Source organism: Protomyctophum parallelum (assembly GCF_964188405.1).
Source record: "Protomyctophum parallelum genome assembly, chromosome: 6".
Classification (NCBI taxonomy): domain Eukaryota; kingdom Metazoa; phylum Chordata; class Actinopteri; order Myctophiformes; family Myctophidae; genus Protomyctophum; species Protomyctophum parallelum.
Window position 1 is genome coordinate 35,438,029 of NC_139701.1, and position 26,550 is coordinate 35,464,578.

The window sequence follows — 26,550 nt, forward strand, 5'->3', positions numbered from 1 at the left end:
CGTAAATTATGGGAAACATCTTTAATTTAAGCTGTAGGTCATTCCATGTGGTTGGGGCACTAAAACAAAAGGCTGTTTTCCCCACCTCAGTGTTTAGATTTGGGACCTTTAGTGTGAGCCAGTGACTGGAGCGTGTCCTATGACCTATGTTACAGCCTAGGATTCCAATCCAGCAGAGCTTTAATAAGGCTTAATTTACCTTCAGCAATAAATGATTGCTCTATCTGGGGAATTCGTCATAGATGGAGGAAAATATGTGAGAACAGAAGGCACACCAGTAAAGGGAATTCAGCTGATCATTTCAGTGTAACTGAAGTGACCTAGCCTATGTAACATCCTTGTTCAGTAACATGTGAACAGTGAACTTAGCCAAAGATTCTCATAGATGTATTTAATACATATTGGAACTCAGTATATGACAATGACAATTAGATATGACATACTTAACATTAGCCTAAGATTTAGAGTCTCATATAGATGTATTTTATCGATTCCGAGATTGAAAATGTCAGAATCGACAGGGTAGTAGCAGTGAGTACAAGTGCTCATTTTCAGCAATGCCCTGCACATAGAAACACACAGATAAGACAGACACACACATTAAAACCTGGGAGCTGACCAGTACCACAGTCTTATACTGTTGGCCACTAAACAGCTCCACTGGAGCAGTTGGGGGTTTATTGCCTTGCTCAAGGGCACTTATGCGGTGTTGGGTGAGTGAAAACACAAATAAAAAGTATGTCATGACATCACAGGTTAATCTCTATTCCTTGAGCTTTTGGGCCTGTGGCTCCCCGGCTATGCTGGAAAAAGTACTCACAGTATCAATACTGTCTAAAAGTCCACTGTTCAAATTTTACTTGAGTAAAAGTACAAAATTATTGGTTTCAAAATGTACTTAAAGTACCAAAAGTAGCCTGTCGTTGTGCAGAATGTCAATTTCAAGTTTTCAAATGAAATGTATAAAAATCTTTTGATCTACAAGCTCACAATACGTTGCATCGCGACGCATTGTGAGCTTTTAGATCGGCAATTTTCAAATGGCCACACACGCCCTTTCCCCCACTTGTTCACACACATGTGCTCAGACTCCAACACTGTCGAAAGGCTGTGCTTGTGTGAACATAGGCAGGGTGTGTGAGTATATTTAGCTGAGATTCACAGTGTCAGGGGAGGAGTGTATACCTACCGTATATACTGTATATGGGCCATCAGCCATAGAAGATGCTGTGACACACCATTGTACTCTGCAGCATATAGCTGGCATTGTGCCCTCACACTCGGGACCAGCAGGCAGCTAGAGGCTACCATGACTATCCACACGTACGCCTGCCAGCAACCACAAAACACAGTACTGTGGCACTGTGGCAGAGGCTAAATGGCGGGCAATACAAGGACAGGGCGAGACATTTTCACAGCAATTACCCACTCCTCACCCAGACCCACTTCTATTTAGTCTACATCATTTAAAAAAATATATACTGAAATGAAATAAAGGAACTATATACAACATGCATTTTTTAATATCATATTGTTTATTTCCCTCAAACATATTTCTAATGGTTTGAGCCTAAATCACAACTCTGATCATCTGAACATCTGCTCCATGGCATTTCTTTCTTGGCTTGGAAGCAGTTCATGGGAACTTCTCCTTAATTGGTCAGAACATGTGAGAAGAATGGTCCAGTGAGGAAAGAAATAAGCCCATTGTGGGAGTATTATTATTATATTATTATTATTACTTGGGCTAGCAGAGCGCACAAGTAATAGTTTTAATATTTCAAACGTTCTTTCACAGAGAAGCTGAGATTTGACAGTTTGTAGTGGTCGACAGTACTTGTGCGCTCTGCTTGCGCACTAGTAGGCCATTTATGGCCTACTTGTGCATGTGCAACAAGCAAGTAGGCACTCGACAGAGTGCAGTTATACTGTAGTTATTACTTGTGCAAGCAGAGCGCGCAAGTAATGTTTTCGCCCGGTCTCTTCCGCCGTGACAGCTGTCCCGCCATTCGATGTTTATGCAGAAAAACATCAAAGCTAGCAAGCTAGTCATACGTATACTATATACATAATCAGTAAAAAATAAAATAGCAAATTGTGCCTGATCTGCTGGGACCAGAGTACGTGGTGTGTATATGTATGACTAGCTCTTAATGATGACGTAAGAAATATGGTCATTTGTGGTCATTTGGTCCCAGCAAACCAGGCACAGATTTGCTGTTTTCTTGCATAAACATCAAATGGCGGGACAGCTGTCACGGTTTTTGGCGCAAAGTAACCACAGTATACCGCTAATCAACTTACAACTACACACTTTATACAGTATAGAGTATAGAGTATATATGTATACGTATATAGTATATGCCTATATACTATATATATACTATATATATTTCTTACGTCATCATTTAGACCTAGTCATACGTATACTATATACATAATCAGTAAAAATAAAATAGCAAATTGTGCCTGATCTGCTGGGACCAGAGTACGTGGTTTGTATATGTATGACTAGCTCTTAATGATGACGTAAGAAATATGGTCATTTGTGGTCGTTTGGTCCCAGCAAACCAGGCACAGATTTGCTGTTTTCTTGCATAAACATCAAATGGCGGGACAGCTGTCACAGTTTTTGGCGCAAAGTAACCACAGTATACCGCTAATCAACTTACAACTACACAGTATATATGTATACGTATATAGTATATGCCTATATACTATATATATGTATACTATATATATTTCTTACGTCATCATTTAGAGCTAGTCATACGTATACTATATATACATAATCAGTAAAAATAAAATAGCAAGTTGTGCCTGATCTGCTGGGACCAGAGTATGTGGTGTGTATATGTATGACTAGCTCTTCACCCAAACTTATATAGATAGAAACTTGAATCATACTTAATAATAATAGGTGTTTACATGCATAAAGTAGGTAGGTAGCAAATAGTTACATCTAAAAATTATACATTTCAAACGTTCCTTCACAGAGATACTGAGATTTGACAGTTTACAGCGGTCGAAAGGACTTGCGCACTCTGCTTGCGCACTAGTTGGCCATTTATGGCCTACTAGTGTGCAACAAGCAAGTATGCACTCGACAGAGTGCAGTTCTAGTTATTATTATTATTATTATTATTATACCCGCTATCACGAAACCGGGTGAAATTCACCCAAACACCTGCCTGTAGACAAAAACAGGGATGTGGGCAGGGAAACAAACCTACCTTGTCACTGAGCATCATTAATGAAGCTAATGAGCTACCCTAGGTCTAAGGTCGACTCCAGCCTGCATCAATACGGGATGTTCACTGGAGTGTAATGCCCCCTTGTGGCGCAGTGCAGGCAGGCAAAGAACACAGTGATTATATTTAATAAAAAAGCCTAACATTATACCTAAAATAATATGACAAAATGAAATACACTTATGCATGAACATGAATAATACTATTTTATTGATTTTTTAGGTTTTCACATGAAGATGTGTCATAAATGTATACAAATAAAGTAGAACAAACAAGAAAGGTATAAATTAAAAGCACAATACAATAAAACCAAAAACAAGCAGCACATCATGGAACTATGGATACACTCCGCAGAATCAGAAGCAGTAAGGCTATGGACCAGAGCTAGATACACACCACAGTTAGATAAAATAAATATATGTGTGTATTACACACAACACATGGGGACATTAAAAGAAAAAGTATATTTTTAACTATATATTTAACTTGTAATCCCATGCATGAACTATAGCTAATTGTGAACTTGAGTAGGAAATCTATAATGAATCATAATAAAAGAAACAACCAAAAATAGGGGGCGGCTTATCCTAAGGCACTAATCCAAACAGCATTTTTTAATTTGGTATTTGGATGAAACCAAATGTGTTGCAAAGCCTGCCACCTGTCTTCAGGCTGATATTAATATATTTTGTTATAAGATTCATTCCATTCTACTCCATTGAATAACTGGACTGGATTTCAAAGCAAATACATGAAACCCATTTGGATTAGGATCAGAGAAGTGTTGAATTCAACAAGTATGTGTGTTATATGGCTCAAATGGAAGGGCTTCAAGTAAACCTGAAACTGTGGATTTTACCAGCGAATTCATTCATGCATGCGCTCATATAATCTATTCGTTAAAAACATATTGAAAAGTCACCCCATGCAGCCCAGAAGAATACATTCACAAAGGTTACAATTAGTGGCCAAATGGTAAAGGCTAAATGAAGAAAATATGATGGAAAACGTCCTAGACCTCTGCAGTCTGTGGTGCATGCATGGACAAACAAACAGTCAAACACCGAGACGTCTCAACACAAATATTCACCATGGCGACGCTGCGTGACGGAATCAAGAGTGTGTCCAAAACACCACCTGAAACATCACCCATATTTTCCAAGAAGTGTCAAAATCAAACAGCCAGCAGCCCAGCCCTACAACTTACAAGCAGGACACGCAGCTAATGTCTCAATGTCGGGGATCTTCGAATAAAGACACCAAACAAGACGTTTAGACATGGAGAATTTTGCTTTAGCGTCCATTTACCTTCTCCTTCTAATTCTGGCACATTTTGGCACCGGACAACACCGCGCACGCGAACGTATTGGACCGTGGAGACAGAGAATTCAGTGGGAGAATAACGGCCGGGTGTATCATTTACTGAGCACGGGGACTGAGTACCGCGCACCTGCTCAAGCCAAAGGGCATCCCCAGGTCTTCTTGTCGACAAAAAGGAACCGACAGCAACCTGTTGTAGTGAGCAGGTCCTCCAGGACCAGATCTGTGGGAGAGGAGGAGAGACCCGGGGCTCCTTCTCAAATAGTAAACGCGCGCCGTCAACTGGACGCTTCATTTCTCGGTGCTGATGCTGGTCAGTATTTGCTCGCCACGGGCGCACGAAGTCAGCCTCAACCGCTCATGGCGCCCACGAGGAACAACATTGTGGTTACTGGATACCCCGGAGCGGGAGCGCACCGTTTACGCCAACCCTCATTTAATACCACCGCGCGCACACTTGCCGCCATCCAGGAGTTCTCGGGAAGCGGGGTCCCGAGAGGAGGACGAAGCCCCACCAGGGCCACCACGGGGGACGTTGGTCCGACAGCTCCACCGCAACAGGTCGCCGCGTCATCATCGGTAGGATCATCAGATTTTGCGCGCAGTCGGGACACTCGTCTGCGAACAGAGCGTCGCCTCGAATCCACAGCTCAGCCACCTGCCACGGCTCCGTGGGTCGGTAATGTAATTAGGGACACCGGTACCATCCGACGCATTCACCAGCCTTCTAGTTTAGGGGACTCTCGGGGTGTTCACAGAGCGCATTCTTTAACCAGAGTTACCAGACCCATACCGCCGTCCAATGTTTCCCCCGTGTCCAATAACGCCGTGGAGACGGATTTCCCTCGCCCACCCCCCGAAGCGACAAGGACAGCGGACGGAACAATAAACGATGACATCCGCGATGCACAGATCAACAATCACAGGAACTCTGTTTTCTATAATGTGTACCCGCCAGGCGGCAGGAGCAGAGCACCTGCAGCGCGTAATCCACCCGGAACGGGCTATGGCACCAGGCTCTTCCACAATGGTATAGCAGAGACAGAGTGAAAGATTTAAAATGGAAAGATATCAATTTTCAACATTAGAAATTGGAATATTTTCCTTTACTATACACTTCTCTCTGAGTCTAAACAATAGTGGATCCATTGTGTTATTCAGGTCTCCCAGATCTGGTTCCTGATCCTTATTATATCCAAGCTGCAATATACATCCAGAGAGTGCAGATGTATGCCCTACGCTGTGCTGCTGAGGAGAATTGTCTGTCCAGGTATAACTCCATATGGTGCTATGCATTATTCACACTTGGTGATAGTTGTGATATTTTCATTAGTGTTATAAATATAAATGTTCAGGTCGTCGTGACACCATTCATCCAGTCAAGAGAGAAACGTTTTGTTTTCATATAAACGATCACTTACAGCACCTTTGCAAATCAGTGAAATAATGAATCACAGAATGTTGGTTAATATGCAAACAATAGGCCTATATAACACAAAACAATATCCTTTTTTTGTTACTCTTGTTCTGTATATGGCCACATTTGTTTCAAGAACAATTTTGCTACAGTACATCATCTATTTTTCTCTTTCATCATTCGTCATTCTTTTACTGCACTGTTTGGTTGTTTTTATGTGTGCAATTAAACAAACAGTATATAAATAACAGTAACAATACCTTTATGACTTGTGTTGACAATATCTTAAAGGTACCAAACTGGATTTCCTGCGCTGGTCTGAACAGCCACTCTGCCAAGTAGAATGTCTCTAAAGGAAAGACTGTAGAATCCCTTAAGTAAATGTGGAAAAAAACACTAGTTGGACAGGGTAGACTCAGCTGTCTTATTGTCCCCTTGACTTCTCTCTTGGAGGTCTGCGAACCATCACAGTGTGGGGGACCTGGACTACAGGGTTCTGCTCCGTTTCCCCCAGAGGGTAAAGAACCAGGGAACAGCAGACTTCCTCCCGGTGAAACCCAGACATGAGTGGGAATGGCACAGCTGTCATCAGTGAGTCCAGTCACCACTCACCACTACACTGCAGCCTGCCATCACCTGTATGCATGCTGTATGAATATGAATGTGTTGCAATTGATATGGTGCACAGAGGCAGTATATGGAAAGGTCTTGTGAATAGTTCTTAAGCTCAAACCACACCAAAGGGTCGGGTCAGAACAAAACAGTTTTTAAGGTCAACCACACCAATGCAACTCAATGAGTTGCATTGGTATGGTTTAATCGTTTAAAAAAAACCTTTAGAAAATGTCCCGACGCGACCCTTTGGTGTGCTTTGGGCTTCATAGTCTTTTCTTTTAAGTACCAGAGTTGGGTTGCCAAGTCAAATAAAGTGCTAATTTAACTCAGAGTGTACAAATGGAACCTTAAGGGTTCATCTGTCTTTCATACTGTATGACAGACAGACTGACCGGTCTCCTCTCACCTCAGACACTACCACAGCATGGAGGCCTTCAGTAACTATGACCTGCTGGATGTCCTTACTGGCAGGAAGGTGGCAGAGGGGCATAAAGCCAGCTTCTGTCTGGAAGACACTTCCTGTGACCCAGGGATACGACGGCGATTTGCCTGCACTACTCACACACAGGTTGGTCTGCCTGATGTCTCTGCCAGTGTCCATTTGATGTGTGATATGAAACAATATTAATAAATAAACAATCAATTAATTAATCGTATAACATTTGCATGAATGTGTATTTCTGTCAGGGGCTTGGTCCGGGTTGCTATGATATATATCATGCAAACATTGACTGCCAGTGGATTGATATTACAGATGTGCCACCAGGAAACTATGTTCTCAAGGTAGGACTGTAATGGGGTACAGTGGGAGACAATATCATCATTAATAACATACTGATAAGCTTCGTAAGGAAAATGTCAAAAGGCTAGCTGCTTCAAAGACACACTGTAGTCTCTCTCTCTCTCTCTCTCATTTCGATCCCAGGTGACAGTGAACCCCTCTCAACTTGTCCAGGAGTCAGATTTCTCCAACAATGTGGTGCGATGTGACATCAGGTACACCGGGACCTACGTTCAAGCGAGAAACTGCATGATCACTGTGTAAGTCAGACACAAGTGTGAAGCTCTTTATAATGAGGCTCAAACGCATACATTGTGTGACAGAGCAACATATGATTACTTACACGCTACTCTATTGTATGTTCCACAGAAGCTAACTTGGCTGGTGAGGAACATTTTCTACCATATATACCTGCATGCCCAAGCTCGGCACATGCAGTCAATATGTTCTTCAGTGTAAACATTTGATCAGAACTTCAGTGAGCAATCATTCATCATTTCCTGCTAATAGTATATACTGTATGCTATTAGCAGGAAATTAATAATGACTGCTGTGCTGTATGTATGTATGTATGTAAGTGTGTGTGTGTGTGTGTGTGTGTGTGTGTGTGTGTGTGTGTGTGTGTGTGTGTGTGTGTGTGTGTGTGTGTGTGTGTGTGTGTGTGTGTGTGTGTGTGTGTGTGTGTGTGTGTGTGTGTGTGTGTGTGTGTGTGTGTGCGTGTGTGTGTTAATACAGACCTTAATATTGACTTTCACAGTATGACTGAGTCGGTGCTTGTTCTGAAAAGAGTTATAGAGGTGCTCATGGTTGGTAACATTTGGGCTACTGTGCTCAGAGTAGTACCATTAACCATTATGAGAATCAATACTCATGCATGTACTCCCACATACACCTTTCTTTCTGTATGTAAGATTCTGTGCATTATCTTATAGACTAGCCATGTACTGCTAAAGCATAATGTTCAACAATATGCTGATTATGTATAAATAATGTTTGTAAGTTGTACTTAATTTTATACGGTTACATTTTATAATAAAGTTTGATGTAATGTTTTGAGACCTGAATGCCATTGAAGACTAAAGCCTTATTCATTTTCTCTTATAATTTAATGGAATGGAATTAAGCTTCACTGACTATATAATTTGTACAAACATTTTATACAATAATGTCATTCCAGGCCCAGGCCGTAGCGTAACGGTCTGGGCACCGGACTGGTGATCCAGTCGCGGTGTGCCGCGGGTTCGACTCCCGGACCCGACACGGCCTTTACCGCATGTCATCCCCCCATCTCTCTCCCGTTTCCTGTCAGCCTACTATCTGTCCCTTACAAAAAAAAAATCAATAAAAGGCGTAAGCCGCAAAAAAATATCTTTAAAAAAAATAATAATAATGTCATTCCACTTTTCACTCACATTTAACAGGCTGTCTATAGCACTTTTCTAAAATTATCTAAATAAAACTGCACATCTCAGAGAAATGCATGAAAGGGTACCACTTAATGCATTACGTCTCTCGGAAATGGAGGAGAGAGCATGAAAGGGCTACACAGTGTTTGACATTTTTCACCAGGGTACCTAACGTTATGCTATTTGACTTAACCAGAATGACTGGAAAACAATCTGTGCTCCTGACTCCATGTGTGCACTGCAAACATTGAAACAAACCATTTGTACATTCTCAGAGTTAAATGAAAACTGCATATTTTAGTGTAGTGTCTAGGAATTTCTGACCTGTCTTTATAGTCTGTCTAAAACGTCTGTTTAGAATAACTAATAACATGGAATATCTCCAATTTGATGAGATGTACAAAAAGTTGACTGCTTACAGTGACATATTTTTCAGTCACCCAATTTCAGCTTCCAATAACCTTTGCCTTTTGAGGACGACTACACATAATCAATCAAATTAATTGAAATCTAATTATGTATTCAGCATAGTCAAGGAAATACAATTTCGTTGTGCAAGACCTCCAAGGTAAATTCAATTCAATTCACAATGGAAATGTCAAAAGGCCAAACATGAGTGTGCGTGGTTGTAACATGTAGCCCTCACTATTTGTTAAGATTTGGCATGAACAGGATGAGTCTGGGATGTTTATGGGAAGTGTAGGCAGACAGGTGGGTGCTGAGGTCATGGAGTACAGTCTCTGTACTGTAGCTCTATGCAACATCTGTCTAAAAAGGTGTTCATTCAGCTCTCACATTGACTCAGCCACTGAATCAGACTTACAATAGTCCAGCTCATAGCTCTGTCTGGGGAGGTGTGAGATACTTTCTCCATCATGTGGCCAGTCTACAGACTGCACAGTCAAATCCTCAATGTAACCACTTTCACCCTGAGGTCTGAATTTGTTTTTGTCTTCTTCTTCTTCTTCTTCTTATTTCAATTTGTTAATAAAATATCACAGCTACAAGCTCAATGCATCGCAATATTATCCGTTGTGAGGTTGTAGATCAGCTATTTTCAAATAGCCAAAGTAAGACGGCATAAGTGGTCAAGAGTGGAACCTATGTAACCCAACAATCTCAGATTTACAAATGGATAAATTAACATGATGATTTTTACTGTGTAGTAATGTGTACCACTAGACTTGTTCCTGGGAAAGACTGGGGTGAGTGTTTAGCATGGGTGAGGTTTAACACCTGTGTGCATTTTCTGTTATACATTCAGAGGGGGCAGGCATGGATACAGGAATTAGATAAGTGTCAGAGAGATGTGTGTTACACTGGGTGCATGTGAACCCATTCTGTAAACCCCTTCTGTCATGCTCTTATCCAAACATGGCCTTATTTTTATCAAGCCCACACCATTTTTGGGGTGGAGAGCCCCAGAGGTTTAGTTGCTGATGTGAATTTGAGTGTGACTGAGGGTCGGGTCAGTCAGAACATCCACTGCCGGGGGAGTTTGCTCAGGGCAGGCTGACGTGCTAAGCCTCCGAGCATGCATGGTGGGCAGAGGTGCCCTGCCTGCCCCCATGCAGATGGCGGGGAGAAGAGAAATTCCACAGTTACGCAGTTGGACAGGAAAACCTAGCCAGAGACTGCTGAGATCAGCAGCACCATGGCTACACCATCCTTATCATAGGCTGACTGTGTCTCTCATGCTAGTCCAGAGGCCCAACTGTCTCATTCTCCCAGTCAACAAATTCCTAGAGGCAACTGACTAGAGTCACTAGACCATTGTGACACCTAATTTTGTGAGTTGTTCTAAACCCCTGTTTATACTTCACCATACGACCAAAAATAGCATATTTACAAGGCCTGTAGATCAATTGTCTGTGTCTAACACCTATCACTGTATGACAGAGAATAGATTACTGTAAGCCTACGTTTGTGACCTGTCCCCATTAATCATATAATTGAATGTCAAAATGATGTTGAATTTCAAAACAGAATTTGTTCTTGGAATATGGTCTGTGTTGACTTTGTATAAATGGAAGATCTGTCGGTTTACAAAGTTTACAGTGACCATGTTTGTATATGAAAATGTTGGATTCGAAATAGGACAGAGTGTTTTTCACGACTGTTGGGAATACAACATAGCTGAGTGTCTGACATCTCTAAAGAGGAAACAATGTTTACCTGGGCAGGACAAGTGCTCCTTGGTTGGTCAGACCCTTTACACGTCATTACACGTCTAACAGGTGTTCTGTTTCAGGGAATGTTTGAAACAGAATAATGTGTACTGCTTAATGGCCCAGTACTTTCCCCTCAGAGCTGCTGTGCAAACACCATAATAGTACATGCAATAGGCCATCAGAGTACATGCACACTCATTTTGAACAGAGTGAAATCCTGTTATTCTATTATTCTTGGGCAAGGAATTGGGTCTGGAAAGGGGGGTGGGGGCGGCATCCGGATGAGACTGTGAATGGAGGAGTTAGACGGGACAGAGGGGTGGAGGAGAGTAGAAAGAGAAGGGAAGGGTAACTGAACTGAAACAATCTTGTTATTTTAACATTTTAGTGTTCAACATTTTAGTGGTCCTTGTTCTCTGTGAATAGCACATAATTGATTGAATTAAATTGTCTAATTTTTATTTATAATATTAGAAGAACAGAGCTAATGCTACATTTCTACAAGCCCAAACCATGTGGACATTGAGGATGCTTGCTGTTAAGAGACTATGGGATGCACCCATTAAGAGACTATTGGTGCGTTCACACGGGCAGATTAAAGATGCAAAAACATGTTGTGAGTTGATTTGGAGCAGTTACATGCATCTTTGCGCTTTTGCCACGTCATGTCGCAATTTGTTTCCTACTCTGTCTGTGTCTCATAGGAGGGCTGAAGGGCAGTTCAGAAACCGTCTTCCAGTGACATCATCGATGGGGAATACAAGCTAATAGAAACTGCAGGCTTTCTAGTTCTGAAAAGTTGCAATGCGAAAATGGAAGCCATCGTTCTCACGATAATGAAAATCTAAACATTTTTGGAGAAAACAAATCGGCCTAATGATGATGTCACTGGAAGACGGTTTCTAAACTGCCCACAGCCCTCCTATGATACACGGACTGAGTAGAATAAAATCATGTGCCATTTTATCATGATTATTAGTGAGGACCTATTATATGAAGATAGGTTGAAAAGTGGTGAAGTGGTCCTTTAAGTATATCAACATGAAGAAAATGAACTGCTTCATCTCGTTGATGGCAAAGAATCGCCCAGGACACATGGTGACCCCACCTCCAAACGGCACGTTATAATACATGAGTTTCTTCCCTGCTTTATAAAAATCAGTTTTCCTGCTCCCATCTGGGTTTAGAAAGCGTATTTGAATGAAAGGGGATCGGGGTAGACCTCTGGGTCTCTCTGAACAGCCATGTAAGGGTCATGTCCTGAATATGTTCTAAAGTCTAGTTTTGTACAGGCCTCTTTAAAAACAGCCCTAAAGGACAGGGGGTCAATGAGAAACAGGTAGTAAAACCCTCCCAGCTGTACCGTGAAAATGTCCCCATACTCTCGCTTCATCCTCTCCAGAATCTTTGCTGTGTCCCTGCGAAACGTCTAGGACATGGCCCAGCCAGGGGATAGGTCCACTATACAAAGGTGGCTCTCTGGGGCGCCGCTGACAGAATGCACCTAATATAATCAATCCTCCGAGTAGACAGGCCAGCAAAGCAAACAGGATTTACAGCAGGACACTCATGACTTGATTGATTGATTGAAATATGTATTAACAGTTTGCAGAATTACAGTACAATTCAAGCACAACTCAATACAAAGACACCTTGTTCAATTCATCAAAACATTTAGAGACGTACAAATATACACTTCTATAAAGCCGAAGAACAGAACAGGAATTCATCATAGAGGAGGTAAAAGGGAAAAGAAACATATACAGTCAGGGGGAAAAGGGGTGGGTTGGTGGATTCAGATTTTACGGGGGCCAGTTTCGAATTGCAGCCGTTCGTAGGTGCCCTTTGAGAGCTGATTTGAAGGAGTCAAGGGATTTGCATGTCTTAATGACTGTTGGTAGGGTGTTCCACATTTTGGTGGCATAGGAGCGAAAATAATTCAGTCCCTTGTTTGTGCCGAATCTGGGTTGCACATGGTTTGTTGCACTCCCTCTGGTGTTGTGGGTGTGGACTTCGTTAACATTAAGGAAGTATTTGGACAGTTACATGGGTATCTTGGTGGTGTATCGAATCTTGTGGACCAGACCCATTGCAAGATGCTGTACTCCTAAGCCATTCCAGCCTGTCAAAGTGGGCAGGGGTGAGGTGAGTTCGGGGGGTGAGGCCAAGTAGGAGCCTGACAAGTTTGTCTGGAGCCTTGTTTTAAGGGCCTTTGGGGTGCTGTGGTACAAACAGCACCTCAAAGACTCTGCTCTTGCAGGCACAGCACAACACAGGCTTGATCTGCTGCTTGGTTATCTGCTCAGTTACAGTATGAATGAAGGACAAGTCAAAAAATAGGTTACAGAAACGTTCGCCATATGGGGCTTTTTATTTACCAGTAGGCTATTAGGTGAGTCCATGTTGAATTGTTGATTGTTATACCACAGGCTCAAATTTCATGTGTGCGGCTCACATTTCATGTCCTGAACTACGTACTGCACTCAACCAGACATATTTTAAGCTTAGCTTTAGTGTTTTCTATATCTAAGGCTCTGGTGTTTTCTAGCTGATTAGTGATTAAAGTCAGATTGTTTGGCGAAGGGTGTGTTGTCAGTGTTGGTCTTATGCCACCACCTACTGGTGGGGAGTTGTTATTGAGAGACCGTGTGCGTACCATTATGTTATTTCTAACCTTATTCTCAGTCAAAACAGATATAGCCTACGAATACAAGAACCAGAGCCATAAGAACAGACCCACTGAGCGCTCGGCGTGAGGTCGGCGGAAAAAACGAGGGCGAACGTGTTTTATATAGTTTTAAGGCGAGCATTCCGGAATCCGGATACCCTTCCCTGTGTTGTATTGTATTGTGTGACGACACTCACAGTCGACCCACATACATATCTGGCAAGCCCGGAGGTGCTGGTGTCAAATTGGTCCCACAACACAACTGCAGAAGGATGGCGCTTGAAATGAACCTTTATGCTCACAATGTGGCCTCCCTCTTTGTATTTGTGGTAATATCGACATTTGCTTTGGCAAATGCTTCAGAGCAAACGAAAACAGTGGAATTCAATGTTAAACCAGGAGGAGTGGTGTACACCTTCGCTGAGGGAATAGTAAGTGATTCTTCTGTCTCTTTTATGCCATTCGGATTTTCAAGAACCGATGCTGCGACGCATTCTGTATTCATACTAAATGAACTCACACATCCAAATGTAACGTGTCTACAACATCTAGTAGGCTACTGTAGTACACTTAAACAGGCATGGTCTCTAGCTGGTCCTTCCATAGTTAGAATGTTTCGAAATTACAAATCAAATGGCAAAATACAAGTCAGTCGTTTGTAATAGCTTTATTACTGCAGTAATAGCAGCACAAAGCGTGATTTAGATGTAGCCATATTCAAATCGGTCGTGCTTAGTATTTTTTTAATTTGTATTAAAAGTAGTAGCTTTTGCTATAAAATGCTGTCGTCGCGGTTCGATGAGGGAAGGAGCCAAGCCGTTGAGAGGCTGACACGTCGTTGCCAGAGTGCCACAAGGGCGTCATTCATTGGTCCAGACTCAGAGGCTTGATATACTTCGTTGCACGCGATGTCGCGCACCGACAATGGCAGATCTACAAGCTCAAAAAGCGTCGCAGCACCCATAGATATTATAACCGCTCCTATCCAGCAGAATAACAAACTGATATCTCGAGGTTGTTTATTTCCCCAAGACAACGTGAAAAACTGCAACACAAAACATAACAATATCCTTTTAAACACAATGAAACATGAAATATGAATGTCCTTGTTGTCAGTCAATCATGATGTCCGTATTATATATAAAGAAACACAATGAGATGTACACAAACAATTAAACGATCGACGATGTAACATACCGTGTGCGCCTTCTGCAGATTATTTTAGGAGAGCTACTTAATCTTCTCTTATATTCTCTATTTAAAGACACTCTTTTTAGACGTGGGAAGAGCTCCTTACGGAGCCCCTTAGGGGACATTACTAGGTAGATTATTTAAAGGCGCAGTGAAATGAAAAAGACGTTTTTCACACTTTTAGACCATATCCGTGGTCATCATAGAGCACCGAAGTCCTGACGTAACTCGCTCATCCCTTCGATTCCCCTGGTTCGCGGAAATAATTTCTCTATGGAGAATAACATGGGGTGATCTTAATATCGTCTACTATAAGCGTTGTGGTCCAAAAATAAACAAGCTGTCTCAGCGTTATTGTCAGGGAGGTGTCTCTGTATCGTTTGCAACAGTCAGTCACTCATATATGATACAGTCTGCTTCTAGCGAAAATGTAACTAATTCAGTAGCAGTAGGCTACCATTAGCGTTTTCTCTCAGTCAGTTGATTCTTCATATCCATATGAGTGAAGCGGCCGGGATGACATGTTCATTTTCAAACACAGTTCTTATATGAAGCAATCTAAAAATCCTCCTATGGCGATTTCAATGCAACTAAAAAAATACATGAACCTGGGGACTGACGCCCTCTACTGAAAGTGACGTCAGACTTCGGTGCTCTATATAGGCATACCTAACAATGGATGCCATTTTTTTTTTGAAAATTCTCATTTCTGTGTGTTTTTATATCAAAGGTCCATAAAAACGATTGCATTATTTATTTATTAAAATGAAAACGTGCTGCGTGATGACGTGTAGAGATACACATCGATAAAAGGCAATAAAAATGAAGCTCACCCGTTTAATTCCCCATATTTGCACCTCCGTCCATCACAGCTGCTACTGATTACAGAATACTCAGTTTTTATTTCCATTCCAGATAACATCCAGACAGTGTATTACTCGGTTTCATATTATTCATCACGCTAAAATATGTATCCGAAAACATTATAGGGTAGAAATAAGCCACATAACAGTAAACTGGTTGTGCTGGCCGACCATAATGATTTATAAACAAACAACATCACGCTGTTGCGCATAGCATAGCTAACGTCCCTAGCTACCGTCCCATCGCCTGAAGGGATGCGACGCTCTGATTGGTTCAGAAACTTCAGACCGGTGTTTCATGTTGAAACACCATTTTCATGTTGTTCACCATTTCCGTTTCACTGCGCCTTTAAGAGCTGGTGGTTTATGTTTTCTGGTATGGAAAAACATTTTAGATGTTGGCAGAAAAAAAACAAGGCTATAACATTTTTCTTTTAGGAGATGAAAATGTTTTGAAAGGGGAATTGTTTTTTGGAGGGGGTGACAACTTTTTTTTTTAGGAGATGAAAATGTTTTTAAATGGGAAGATATTTTTTTTGGAGGGGATGACAATTTTTTTTTAGGAGATGAAAATGTTTTTAAAGGGGAAAGATATTTTTTTTGAGGGGATGACAATTTTATTTTATATATATATATATATTTTTCACTTCCAAGTTTTCTTTTCAAACTTTGAAAAAAAGAACTTTGTGCAGAAAAAAAAAAAAAATCATCTAAAAAAAAAAGAAATCATCTCCTAAAAAACCCCCACCTCTTTTTCAAAGTCGTGCACGACTTTGAAACAAACAAAAGCACATGTCTACTTGTCATGCGTAACCAAACAAGCACATGGCTACTTAGGGACCAGGGACCCCCAAATGGTAACTCTGTCATTCCTCTACCGTTTTGGACGGGGGTGGGCTCATTTGAATCGTGTCGCCCCCCTGGGGGCGTCTTTGGGGGTCTCAAGGTTCGGGGACCCCAGGGACCCCCAGGGACCCCCAGGGACCCCCAAATGGTAACTCTGTCATTCCTCTACCGTTTTGGACGGGGGTGGGCTCATTTGAATTGTGACGCCCCCCTGGGGGCGTCTTTGGGGGTCTCAAGGTTCGGGGACCCCCAGGGACCCCCAAATGGTAACTGTCATTCCTCTACCGTTTTGGACGGGGGTGGGCTCATTTGAATCGTGTCGCCCCCCTGGGGGCGTCTTTGGGGGTCTCAAGGTTCGGGGACCCCCAGGGACCCCCAAATGGTAACTCTGTCATTCCTCTACCGTTTTGGACGGGGGTGGGCTCATTTGAATCGTGTCGCCCCCCTGGGGGCGTCTTTTGGGGTCTCAAGGTTCGGGGACCCCCAGGGACCCCCAAATGGTAACTGTCATTTCTCTACCGTTTTGGACGGGGGTGGGCTCATTTGAATTGTGTTGCCCCCCTGGGGGCGTCTTTGGGGGTCTCAAGGTTAATAAAATGTAATGTGACATGTTTTGAATTACATTGCGGTCAAAAATAGTCATTGTCGTAATATTATGTGAATTTGATATGAATTGATTCGCCAATTGAGTTGCTGTTGTTTATGTTGGTGTAAGTTGTATATTTTAGAAGACATTCAAAATGAATGTATGAAATACTTTATTTGATCTCGTGCATAATTGTAATGTTTTAAATAATGAAAAGAAATGTAAAAAAAAAATGCTTGTTGAATAAGTATGATTTTAGGCAATATGTAGATGTTTACTTGACAGTTTCAAAATGCACGCGAAAGGAGTTGCATGCATTCATTGTCTTAGAACATGAAATACTAAAGTGTATTTCATAATATGAGTCTCATTCAAACAAAAGTGTTATAAATTCAAACATAAATCAAATGCAGAGGTTCACAGCAACAACCACTAAACAGGTCTTCGCTCTTCGCGCATGCGCACATCTACAGTACCCTGTTGAATGCATATTCCATACAATTGAATATAAATCCCAACAGCTATAGCCTCTGTACACCCACGCCAATAAATCACACCTGCATATACAAATAATTACCCATCATGTTACAAAGAAATGACAGAGTTACCATTTGGCGGTCCCTGGGGGTCCCCGAACCTTGAGACCCCCAAAGACGCCCCCTGGGGGGCGACACGATTCAAATGAGCCCACCCCCGTCCAAAACGGTAGAGGAATGAGTTACCATTTAGGGGTCCCTGGGGGTCCCTGGGAGTCCCTGGGGGTCCCCGAACCTTGAGACCCCCAAAGACGCCCCCAGGGGGGCAACACGATTGAAATGAGCCCACCCCCGTCCAAAACGGTAGAGGAATGACAGAGTTACCATTTGGGGGTCCCTGGGGTCCCCGAACCTTGAGACCCTCAAAGACGCCCCCAGGGGGGCGACACGATTCAAATGAGCCCACCCCAGTCCAAAACGGTAGAGGAATGACAGAGTTACCATTTGGGGGTCCCTGGTCCCTAAGTAGCCATGTGCTTGTTTGGTTACGCATGACAAGTAGCCATGTGCTTTTGTTTGGTTCAAAGTCATGCGCATGTGCGCATTACTTTGAAAAAGAGGTGTTTTTTTTAGGAGATAATTATTATTTTTTTTTTTAAGTTTGAAAAGAAAAAATTGTCATCCCCTCAAAAAATAAAATCTTTCCCCTTTAAAAACATTTTCATCTCCTAAAAAAAATTGTCATCCCCTCCAAAAAAAAATTCTTTCTCCTTTAAAAACATTTTCATCTCCTAAAAAAAAAAAGTCACAGCCTTGATTTATTTTTGTCACCCCCTCCAAAAAAAAATTCCCCTTTCAAAACATTTTCATCTCCTAAAAGAAAAATGTTATAGCCTTGTTTTTTTTCTGCCAACATCTAAAATGTTTTTCCATACCAGAAAACATAAACCACCGGCTCTTAAATAATCTACCTAGCAATGTCCCCTAAGGGGCTCCGTAGCTCCTTGCACCACTGAAACTCAGCTTGTTCTGAGTTCAGCTCACACAGGTGCAATCAATGCTGCCTCACTCTAATCACAGGGCTCTGCTCCTGCATGCCCTTCTAGGTCATAATGAACAGCAATAAGGACCAGGCACCACACACAGCATGCAAATACAATATGTACCCAAATAAACATACATATAATGTTCACATATTATACATTTTCAGAAAGGTAAGCAATAAAATAGAATATTACAAAATACCCATTGCTGGGACAGCTACAGATATATATAAGAAATCCATATATCTATGGCAGCACCGTCCCCTGTGAGCTTGTAGATCTGCCATTTTCAGTGCGCCACACCGACGCGCAACCATTAACAATAAGGTCTTAGCAGGACCCACCCATCTGTTATATACCGTATGGCGTATGCAAGTGACAGTGTTTATGATTGATTGTCAATTTCTTATTCTGTAAATACAGAACTTGGAACCTGCCTTGGTGTTATTTAAAAAAAGAAATAGTTACATATATTGCCCATACATACACACCAGTTATCATTCAAATAAGAGCCACTGTGGCTCTTACTTTTTAAATAATTATAACTCCTGGTTAATGCACTCTACCACGAATTACACATTTACCTGTATGCCATTGTTTATAAGTCCTAATAGTAGCCTACTGTATGTTCTACTTCCTCTGTTATAGCAAGACTATGAGTGCTCATTCACATATGCATCACAAGGGGGAACCAATGAGGTACCATATCAACTTTCTTTCTCACACACAACCACATTCTCTCCCATTAATTTGTTTTAGCATGTCAACCAATCATCGTGCAGTAATTGTAGTTCAGTATATATAGATATATATATATATATATAATGTCGTATTATTATTGTTGTTGTTAACGCATTAATATTGATTACTGCTACAAAGTCTACCTGAACAAAAATAAATGTACTCGCATACCCACAAGATGTAACAATAAAAAAACCTTGATACTTGTCAGATGATGTGAATAATATATTCACATGATAATTATGTTCTGTCATGTTGAACAGCAATGGCTGATGAGTGTGGGACTGAGTGATGATGACAGACTCTTCTCATGCTCTTTGTGGAGGTAAGCTGTAAATATTGCATTTACTGTATATAGCGGTTTCATTCAAATCACTTTACATAGATTGTGCATTACATTCACCTATTCACACACCCATTCATACACCGATTGTGTGTGCGTGCGTGCGTGTGGCACATGGCCGAGGCACAGTGCAGACGGGAGCGCAAAATGATCTAAAGTTTACAATCTGTACTCAGTCCCATTGATGCTCCGATCACCATATAAAATTATTATGCGTATGCCATGTTAGCTGTACAGTTTATAGATCATGCTGAGCTAAACGTGTTTAATTTTGTATTTAGATTTAAACGGGATGAAGAAATCTCCACTCGGATCCCCACACACAGTGACAGCCCTCCCATGTTTTTTTTTTTTTTTTTTTTTTTTTTAAGATATTTTTTTGCGGCTTACGCCTTTTATTGATTTTTTTGAAGGGACAGACAGTAGGCTGACAGGAAACGGGAGAGAGATGGGGGGATGACATGCAGTAAAGGCCGTGTCGGGTCCGGGAGTCGAACCCGCGGCACACTGCGACTGGATTACCAGTCCGGTGCCCAGACCGTTACGCTACGGCCTGGGCCTGCCCTCCCATGTTTACGCACAGACAGACTGTGCGTAAACATGGGCACAGTCTGTGGTGTTGTGTTACTACCTCACAACCACACACACACACACAATGCATTGTGATACAAGGTTGCATTATAACTTATTCAGCACTTAAGCCACTGACCCAGACATCCAGTCTTACAAAATCTGTGCTCCTCTTTTCCAATGCATTCATTATAGGATTTAATTTAATTTCTCTTTTGCCATAATCAAATCTCAATGTTGAGCAATGACATATTACAGATGTTACAATGTTGCAATTGCTCAGGGAGGTTCAAATGTCAGATGTCTGACTTGATAAGTGTACGGTCAGTGTGGATGGAAATTAATGTTCATGATAACAAATGCAATTTTTCTTATCTGCCAGGCCCCAGGGAAAGTCATACCTTTTCTTCACACAGTTCAAAGCTGAGCTGAAGGGAGCCAAGATTGAATATGCCAACGCATATGTAAGTACTGGGTAAAGGGAGCAACATTGTTTTAAGGCTCTTCTGCAAATATAGCCGGTTACACAAGGGCATTCCGAAGCCCGCTATTCCGACGCACTGAAATTCCGACGCACTCAATACGAACTCTAACCGCAAGCGGAAACCACTTAGTCGGAATGATGGTTGCGTCGGAATGTTCCCAATCTAGCCTACTGTGTATTGACTATAGGCTGTGCCAGTTTTTCCCTTTGTGAAATGAAAGTTTAGGCTACATGGCAATGTCTCTTCATCAATCACTGACTGTGAAGTAAATTTGAAGTGTGTAATTTTGAAGCCTGTTAGGTGCCCATTGCTTTATACTGAGAGTGAGACAGCACGGGTCAGTTGACTTTTAAGTTTTTGTTGTGTAAAATTCAAGGTTTACTTTTTTCAGCCTGAGAATCCACTTAAACACATAATGTATAATTTTAAAGAGTTGTGGGAACCAATTATTATATCCTTGATTGGCTACATATCAGATCCAGAATTTATTTCCCTGCTTACAACAAGGCCTGCAGAATGTAGAATCAAACAGATTAACAGAAACCCGCTCCTTGGTTTTTACCAACCGGGTATTCCTAATTTTGTCATTATAGGCAAAGACTTTTGCAGAGTAGATCTGGCAGATGTGACATTGATGTATAATAAGACTAAGGTGGTTAACGAACCCCTGGAACACTAGCTTTTGTTTTGGTTGAGTGGCTGTACTAGTGAACACTTCCGTTCCATCGCATTCCGAAATCCAAAAGAAGTTGGAAAAACCAAAGTAAATCACAAGTTAGCAAATATTTCTGCTTCGTATGCAAGCAATAAATCATCCGCTACTGTGCCAACAATTCCACTGACAGGACAGGAGATGCACTTAAAGTAACTAAAGTCCCCTTTCTCCAGTGGGGGGAAAGTACTCACATTTCTACTTAAGTAAAAGTATCAATACTGCAATATAGAAATACTCTTGTTACAAGTAAAAGTCAGGAATTCAAAATGTACTTACATATCGGTAGTATTGTCGTCAAAATGTACTTAAAGTACCAAAAGTACTCATTGTGCAGAATGTCCCATTTCAAGTTTTGAAGGGTATAAACCTCTTTTGAAAATAGCAGATCTACAAGCTCACATTGCGACGCATTGTGAGCTTGTATTTTCAAATGGCCGAAATGTACAGGTGCTGAAGTATATATTGTAATAATAATACAAATCTACAAAGTAACTAGTAACTAAAGTTTTCAAATAAATGTAGTGGAGTAAAAGAAGAAAAAATTGGAAATTAAAGTAAATAATATACCTCAATATTGTACTTAAGTACAGTACTTAAGTAAATGTATTTAGTTACTTTCCACCACTGCCTTTCTCAGTTGCTCTACTGAGTGAGTACATTACTTTACGTTACATTTACACATATGAGGTGGTCTCAGAGGGATGTATATATTTGATGGTGACTGCTGACTGTGGTCCAGCTGGCACACAATGAAATAATCGGACTTCCCAGAAGTTTTTGCAAGCTCCTGCATTACAAACGGGAGGGGCGAAACAATGAAATGAATTAAAAACGGAATGTAAATAGATCTGCAGTGCCCAACCTGTGGGCCATTAGGGTATTACTAGTGGGCCTCAAAATAATTAGCAAAACACAAATATTTTAATGATAACATAATTCATTAAAAAACAATCGTATTGTAAATGTAAGATTTGCGTGTCTTGAAAACATTTTGATCCTTTCTGGGTATTCTTGAGGTTTAACCTGAATAAGAAGAAATGAAAAAATCCGCACACCATTGATGCTCCCAAAATGTCTTTACTGAATGGTACCATTCAGTAAAGATATTTTGGGAGCATCAATTGGTGTGATTTTTTAATTTCTTCATTTATGACTTTATTTTGATCCAGCACCCAGTCTATATAGGTAGGTATAGATGTGAGTGTTTGTTCAGCCTCCCCTACTTAACCTGAATAAGAATGGACCCAGAATGGATGAAAATGTTTTTCAAATAAAAAGAGAGTTGCAACGGAACTACTGTGGTTTGCAGGTTGGCTCGGTACCAAGATAGGGGGATGTGTGTACAATTGATCACAAACGGTTTTATTCCCAAAGGCTAAGAGCATAGTGTGTAGTACAACAAGTATTTTATTCCCATCCTTCATGTTGAGACCCAGGCACCCAAATAAACTGAACTGGAACATCAAATAGTCTTTCTGTTTGATGAAAACAAATAAAAGGTGTTAATCCACAAGGCATTTGGCAGCAGTGTGTACTATACTGTACAATGGCACTGAAATGTGCAACCTCCGTTTCTCTTAAATCTGACTTCTGAGTCCCCCCCCCCCACACACGCCACCAATTATCTCCATGGAAACCTGTAATCACCTAATTGCGATCCTGTGCATTTTTAACGCAATTGTACACTGGTGACTGTTCTAGCTAAATCTCAGCTTTGATAATCACAGACAGTAAGTCAAAGCAACAGTACAACCTTGTTTTTTTCTTCTCCTTCTCGCCTTCATTTTATTAGTATATTCTCCAGTGGAATATTCATTAGGCTTGGCAGATGATTTCACGAAGGCAGACTGTCTTAAGCACAGTCAACGTTATTTATTCACTCGCTGGTCGTACATAACGTCAGTGTGGTGGTTGGTTCGGTAAAGCACAGTACACCTTGACATGCCTCACTCCTCAGTCAGGACAGCTCTGACACCTTGTCATCAGTCTGAGCGAGCACAAATTCCTCTTCCATTCCAGCACCGTGCCCTGCATGGAGACACAAACACACGGAGAGCAACTTCTCTAAGTGATAGGATAAAAATAACTGTCCTTGCCAGCTCTCTCTCTCTCTCACACACACGCATGCACACGTGCGCGGCCGCACACACACACTCAGAATCTCCTTGACCTTGTCTCAGCCCACGCACACACACCTCTATGCCATGCCTGTTGGAATCAAATTGTCTCCTTGAGTGCCGTCTCCTAATGTTTTTTTACCCCTCGCTCATTCCTGTGCTTTTGTGACCCCCCTCCCACACACACACACACACACATACACACACACATCTCCTGCTGTGTGTGTGTGGGGGCTCTAGTCACAGACGGCGGTGGGAGGACAGAACGATGTGCCTTTGAAGCCGGAGGAGTTTTCAGTAGGAGACTCTACAGGTGAAATGACTGACTGTACTGTTGTTGACTTAATGTTAGCTCTCCCTCGCTTGTCAACATCATCTCTCACTGTATTCTCTGCCTCCCTTGTCTTATAGCTCAATCTCCTGTTTCTTGTTGGCATCTCCTGCTTTCCCTCTTCCTCTGTTCATCTGTCTATCTGTAGCCAGGATGTTAATTGAGACTTATTTTTTTTGTCATCTTTCTAGTCCACCCTTTCATGTTCATTTTTGTTTTGTCCTAAGTTGAAACAATTTCTGGAAATCAATAATGAAAACATTTAAAATTGTTGTAAATGTCAACAGAACCTTGTTGCCATGTATCATTTGACATTGGAGAGAATTTGCTAATCTACCTGAAGGTGTGCTCAGAACTTCTATGCTATTTGGCTTTCTATTCTTTTTTTTAACCCACTGTATATAGAGAATGGATAGAGCTGACATTACAGCCTTATCTTATAATATCGACCTTGTTGTATATTGTATATCTTATTCACATGTTTATTACTTGAAAACCTTATATTTATTTTAATCTTCCTTTATAGTTACCCAGACCGATGGAAAGTTCCGGGCTGAACTCTCAAAACTGACCCTCATTGGCCAGACACGACATGACGAGCTGTAGTTGGGAAGGACCCCTAACCTAACTTTGGTCGTATTGACCAATTGGAACATTTGAGGAAGCTCTGAGGTCGGGAGCTCCATGCTCTGCCTGCCTCAGTAGATGGAGGAATTGTGACGGAGAGCAATTCTTGTGCAGTGACAGCCAGAGGTTGGATTGTGAAGCTACTTTACTGTTGAATATATCAGCACTTTGTTTTTTACAGAACAATAATTTCATGTTATGTTCTCTGTGAAAGTGATTTTTCACAATGAACACCGGGAACACATTACATCGAGCCTCAATGTCCTACCATAAATTATGCTGTAATACAAAGTGCTTTAAGTATCTGAGGCTAAAAGCTTTGCTTTGGGGGAATCTTATTATATTGTAGGACCAGAGAGGATTGGTCTTAAGATGAGGATGTATAGCTAGAAATATTTAGTGTTGCAAGGGATTTATTCATCCTACGTTTATGCCTGGGGAAAGTGAGTAATCTCCATCAGCGTCATGTGTCCCAGAACAATTACAATTTTCACTTGCTTTCTTTTCTTCCCGAGTTGCAGAATGATTAACACTGTTGAGCAGATCACCACAGTCCCTGTCTTCATCTTTCTCCTTATCTCTATTTCATTCTTTTTATCCGCATCCCTTCCAGACATGCTCTGGGGCAATCCATTTGAGCCATATCATCATTCAATGCATAGATTCCCCTCACGTGAAATGAGAAGTCTTAGTGAAAATTTCTTTGTTCCCCAGAAGCAAAGATTGAGGTAAAATGTTGGCTTTATAATAATAATAATCAACGATTTGCACAAATTCAATTGGTTTTAATGGGTTAATCTTCCTCACATCAATCCAATTTCCTTAGATCCACACAAGCGTTCAGAGGGATGAGTTCTGGTTTGGTATTCAGTTTGAATATTTTGCTAATTGAAAGATGTGGATGGATTGTGAGAGACATACCATGTTTTTGTCTGGGTGAAGAGTGTCTGTCTAGTAGTGATCCTCGGCAGGGACAGTGACATCCCCTCCCGTCACTTGCTAGACTCCCTCTGGGGTCACAACAGGAAATACCACAACCAATTGGGAATGGAAAGACACAAGATAGACGTTACACAATTTTGTGTTTTTTGGTTGTTTTTCTACTCGTGTTATTTTGTTCTGATTTATGATCATGTATGATGGATGTTTCAATAAAATCATGTTGCTTGGATGTAATGGGAAGTTTTTGTTTTGTCAGTCAGAATCCGATTTTAACATTTAACAAGAGGAAACATAAAATGAGAAGTTGAGTGCTATAGCATAAATGACATAATAATCACAGCAATGGCAGAGCTGGGTCATGGTGAGGTCCCTGACATTAATCCACAATCATCTCAAGTCCCGGTGCTAATGGACTAAATGAAACTGCTATTGTCTATTATAAGAACTTGTGGTCAAATAAAGGGCCGGCCCTACATACAAATGGGATAGAATGTGCATTCCATCACGTATTAGAGTTTGCAAATGTATACTAATAAAACTAAAATGTGACCACACAAATTGACACTGTGATCTAGCAGAAGGTTACACAAGATAAGATGCTTCCATTGTTTCTTATTGTGTTTGGGGATAAAGGCTTTGCAGGGGAGATCTAGTGAATCCATGGGTGTGCATGGGAATGTATAGAGGGTGATCTTACAGGGTTTACCGAGCCAAGAGGGATTTCTTCATCTTATGTTAAACCCAGGGAAAGGTCAGTAATCTCTATCGTCTTTTCAAATTAACAAAGGTTGTGTCGAAATCTTTGACGCAAGGATGATGGTATATAGTGCAATCACAAATGTCCTTTGACTTCTTTTTTTTGGGGTGGGGGTTCTAAAAGATTACACTATTTCAACTACGGGTCCTCGCACCCACATGAAAATAGACTATTCCACTGCCTATTATAAGTACTTTTACTACCTTGTACATAACTACTATGGCATGGCTATAGCTATGATATAGCACATTTGGCATTGCACATTGTGTGTGTGTGTGTGTGTGTGTG

At 41.3% G+C, this 26,550-nt stretch overlaps 2 protein-coding genes across 3 annotated transcripts; both read left to right on the forward strand.

Annotated features, from left to right (window-relative positions):
- Positions 1-4,464: 4,464 nt before the first annotated feature.
- Positions 4,465-8,421, forward strand: loxl5a (lysyl oxidase-like 5a). Of its 2 annotated transcripts, none has more exons than XM_083767177.1 (8): positions 4,465-5,601; positions 5,733-5,841; positions 6,442-6,579; positions 7,015-7,171; positions 7,291-7,386; positions 7,529-7,644; positions 7,754-8,001; positions 8,120-8,421. In XM_083767177.1, the coding sequence occupies exons 1-7, from the start codon at positions 4,530-4,532 to the stop codon at positions 7,758-7,760; spliced, it is 1,695 nt and encodes a 564-aa protein (XP_083623303.1). In that variant the 5' UTR covers positions 4,465-4,529; the 3' UTR covers positions 7,761-8,001; positions 8,120-8,421. The 2 variants fall into 2 exon arrangements, with proteins under 2 accessions (XP_083623303.1, XP_083623304.1); XM_083767178.1 differs by having other exon boundaries at positions 7,075-7,171.
- A 5,281-nt stretch (positions 8,422-13,702) lies between these two features.
- On the forward strand, positions 13,703-26,057 carry mydgf (myeloid-derived growth factor). Its single transcript, XM_083767076.1, has 6 exons — positions 13,703-14,060; positions 19,283-19,333; positions 19,639-19,700; positions 20,671-20,752; positions 23,846-23,918; positions 24,463-26,057. The coding sequence occupies exons 1-6, from the start codon at positions 13,902-13,904 to the stop codon at positions 24,540-24,542; spliced, it is 507 nt and encodes a 168-aa protein (XP_083623202.1). The 5' UTR covers positions 13,703-13,901; the 3' UTR covers positions 24,543-26,057.
- Positions 26,058-26,550: the final 493 nt, after the last annotated feature.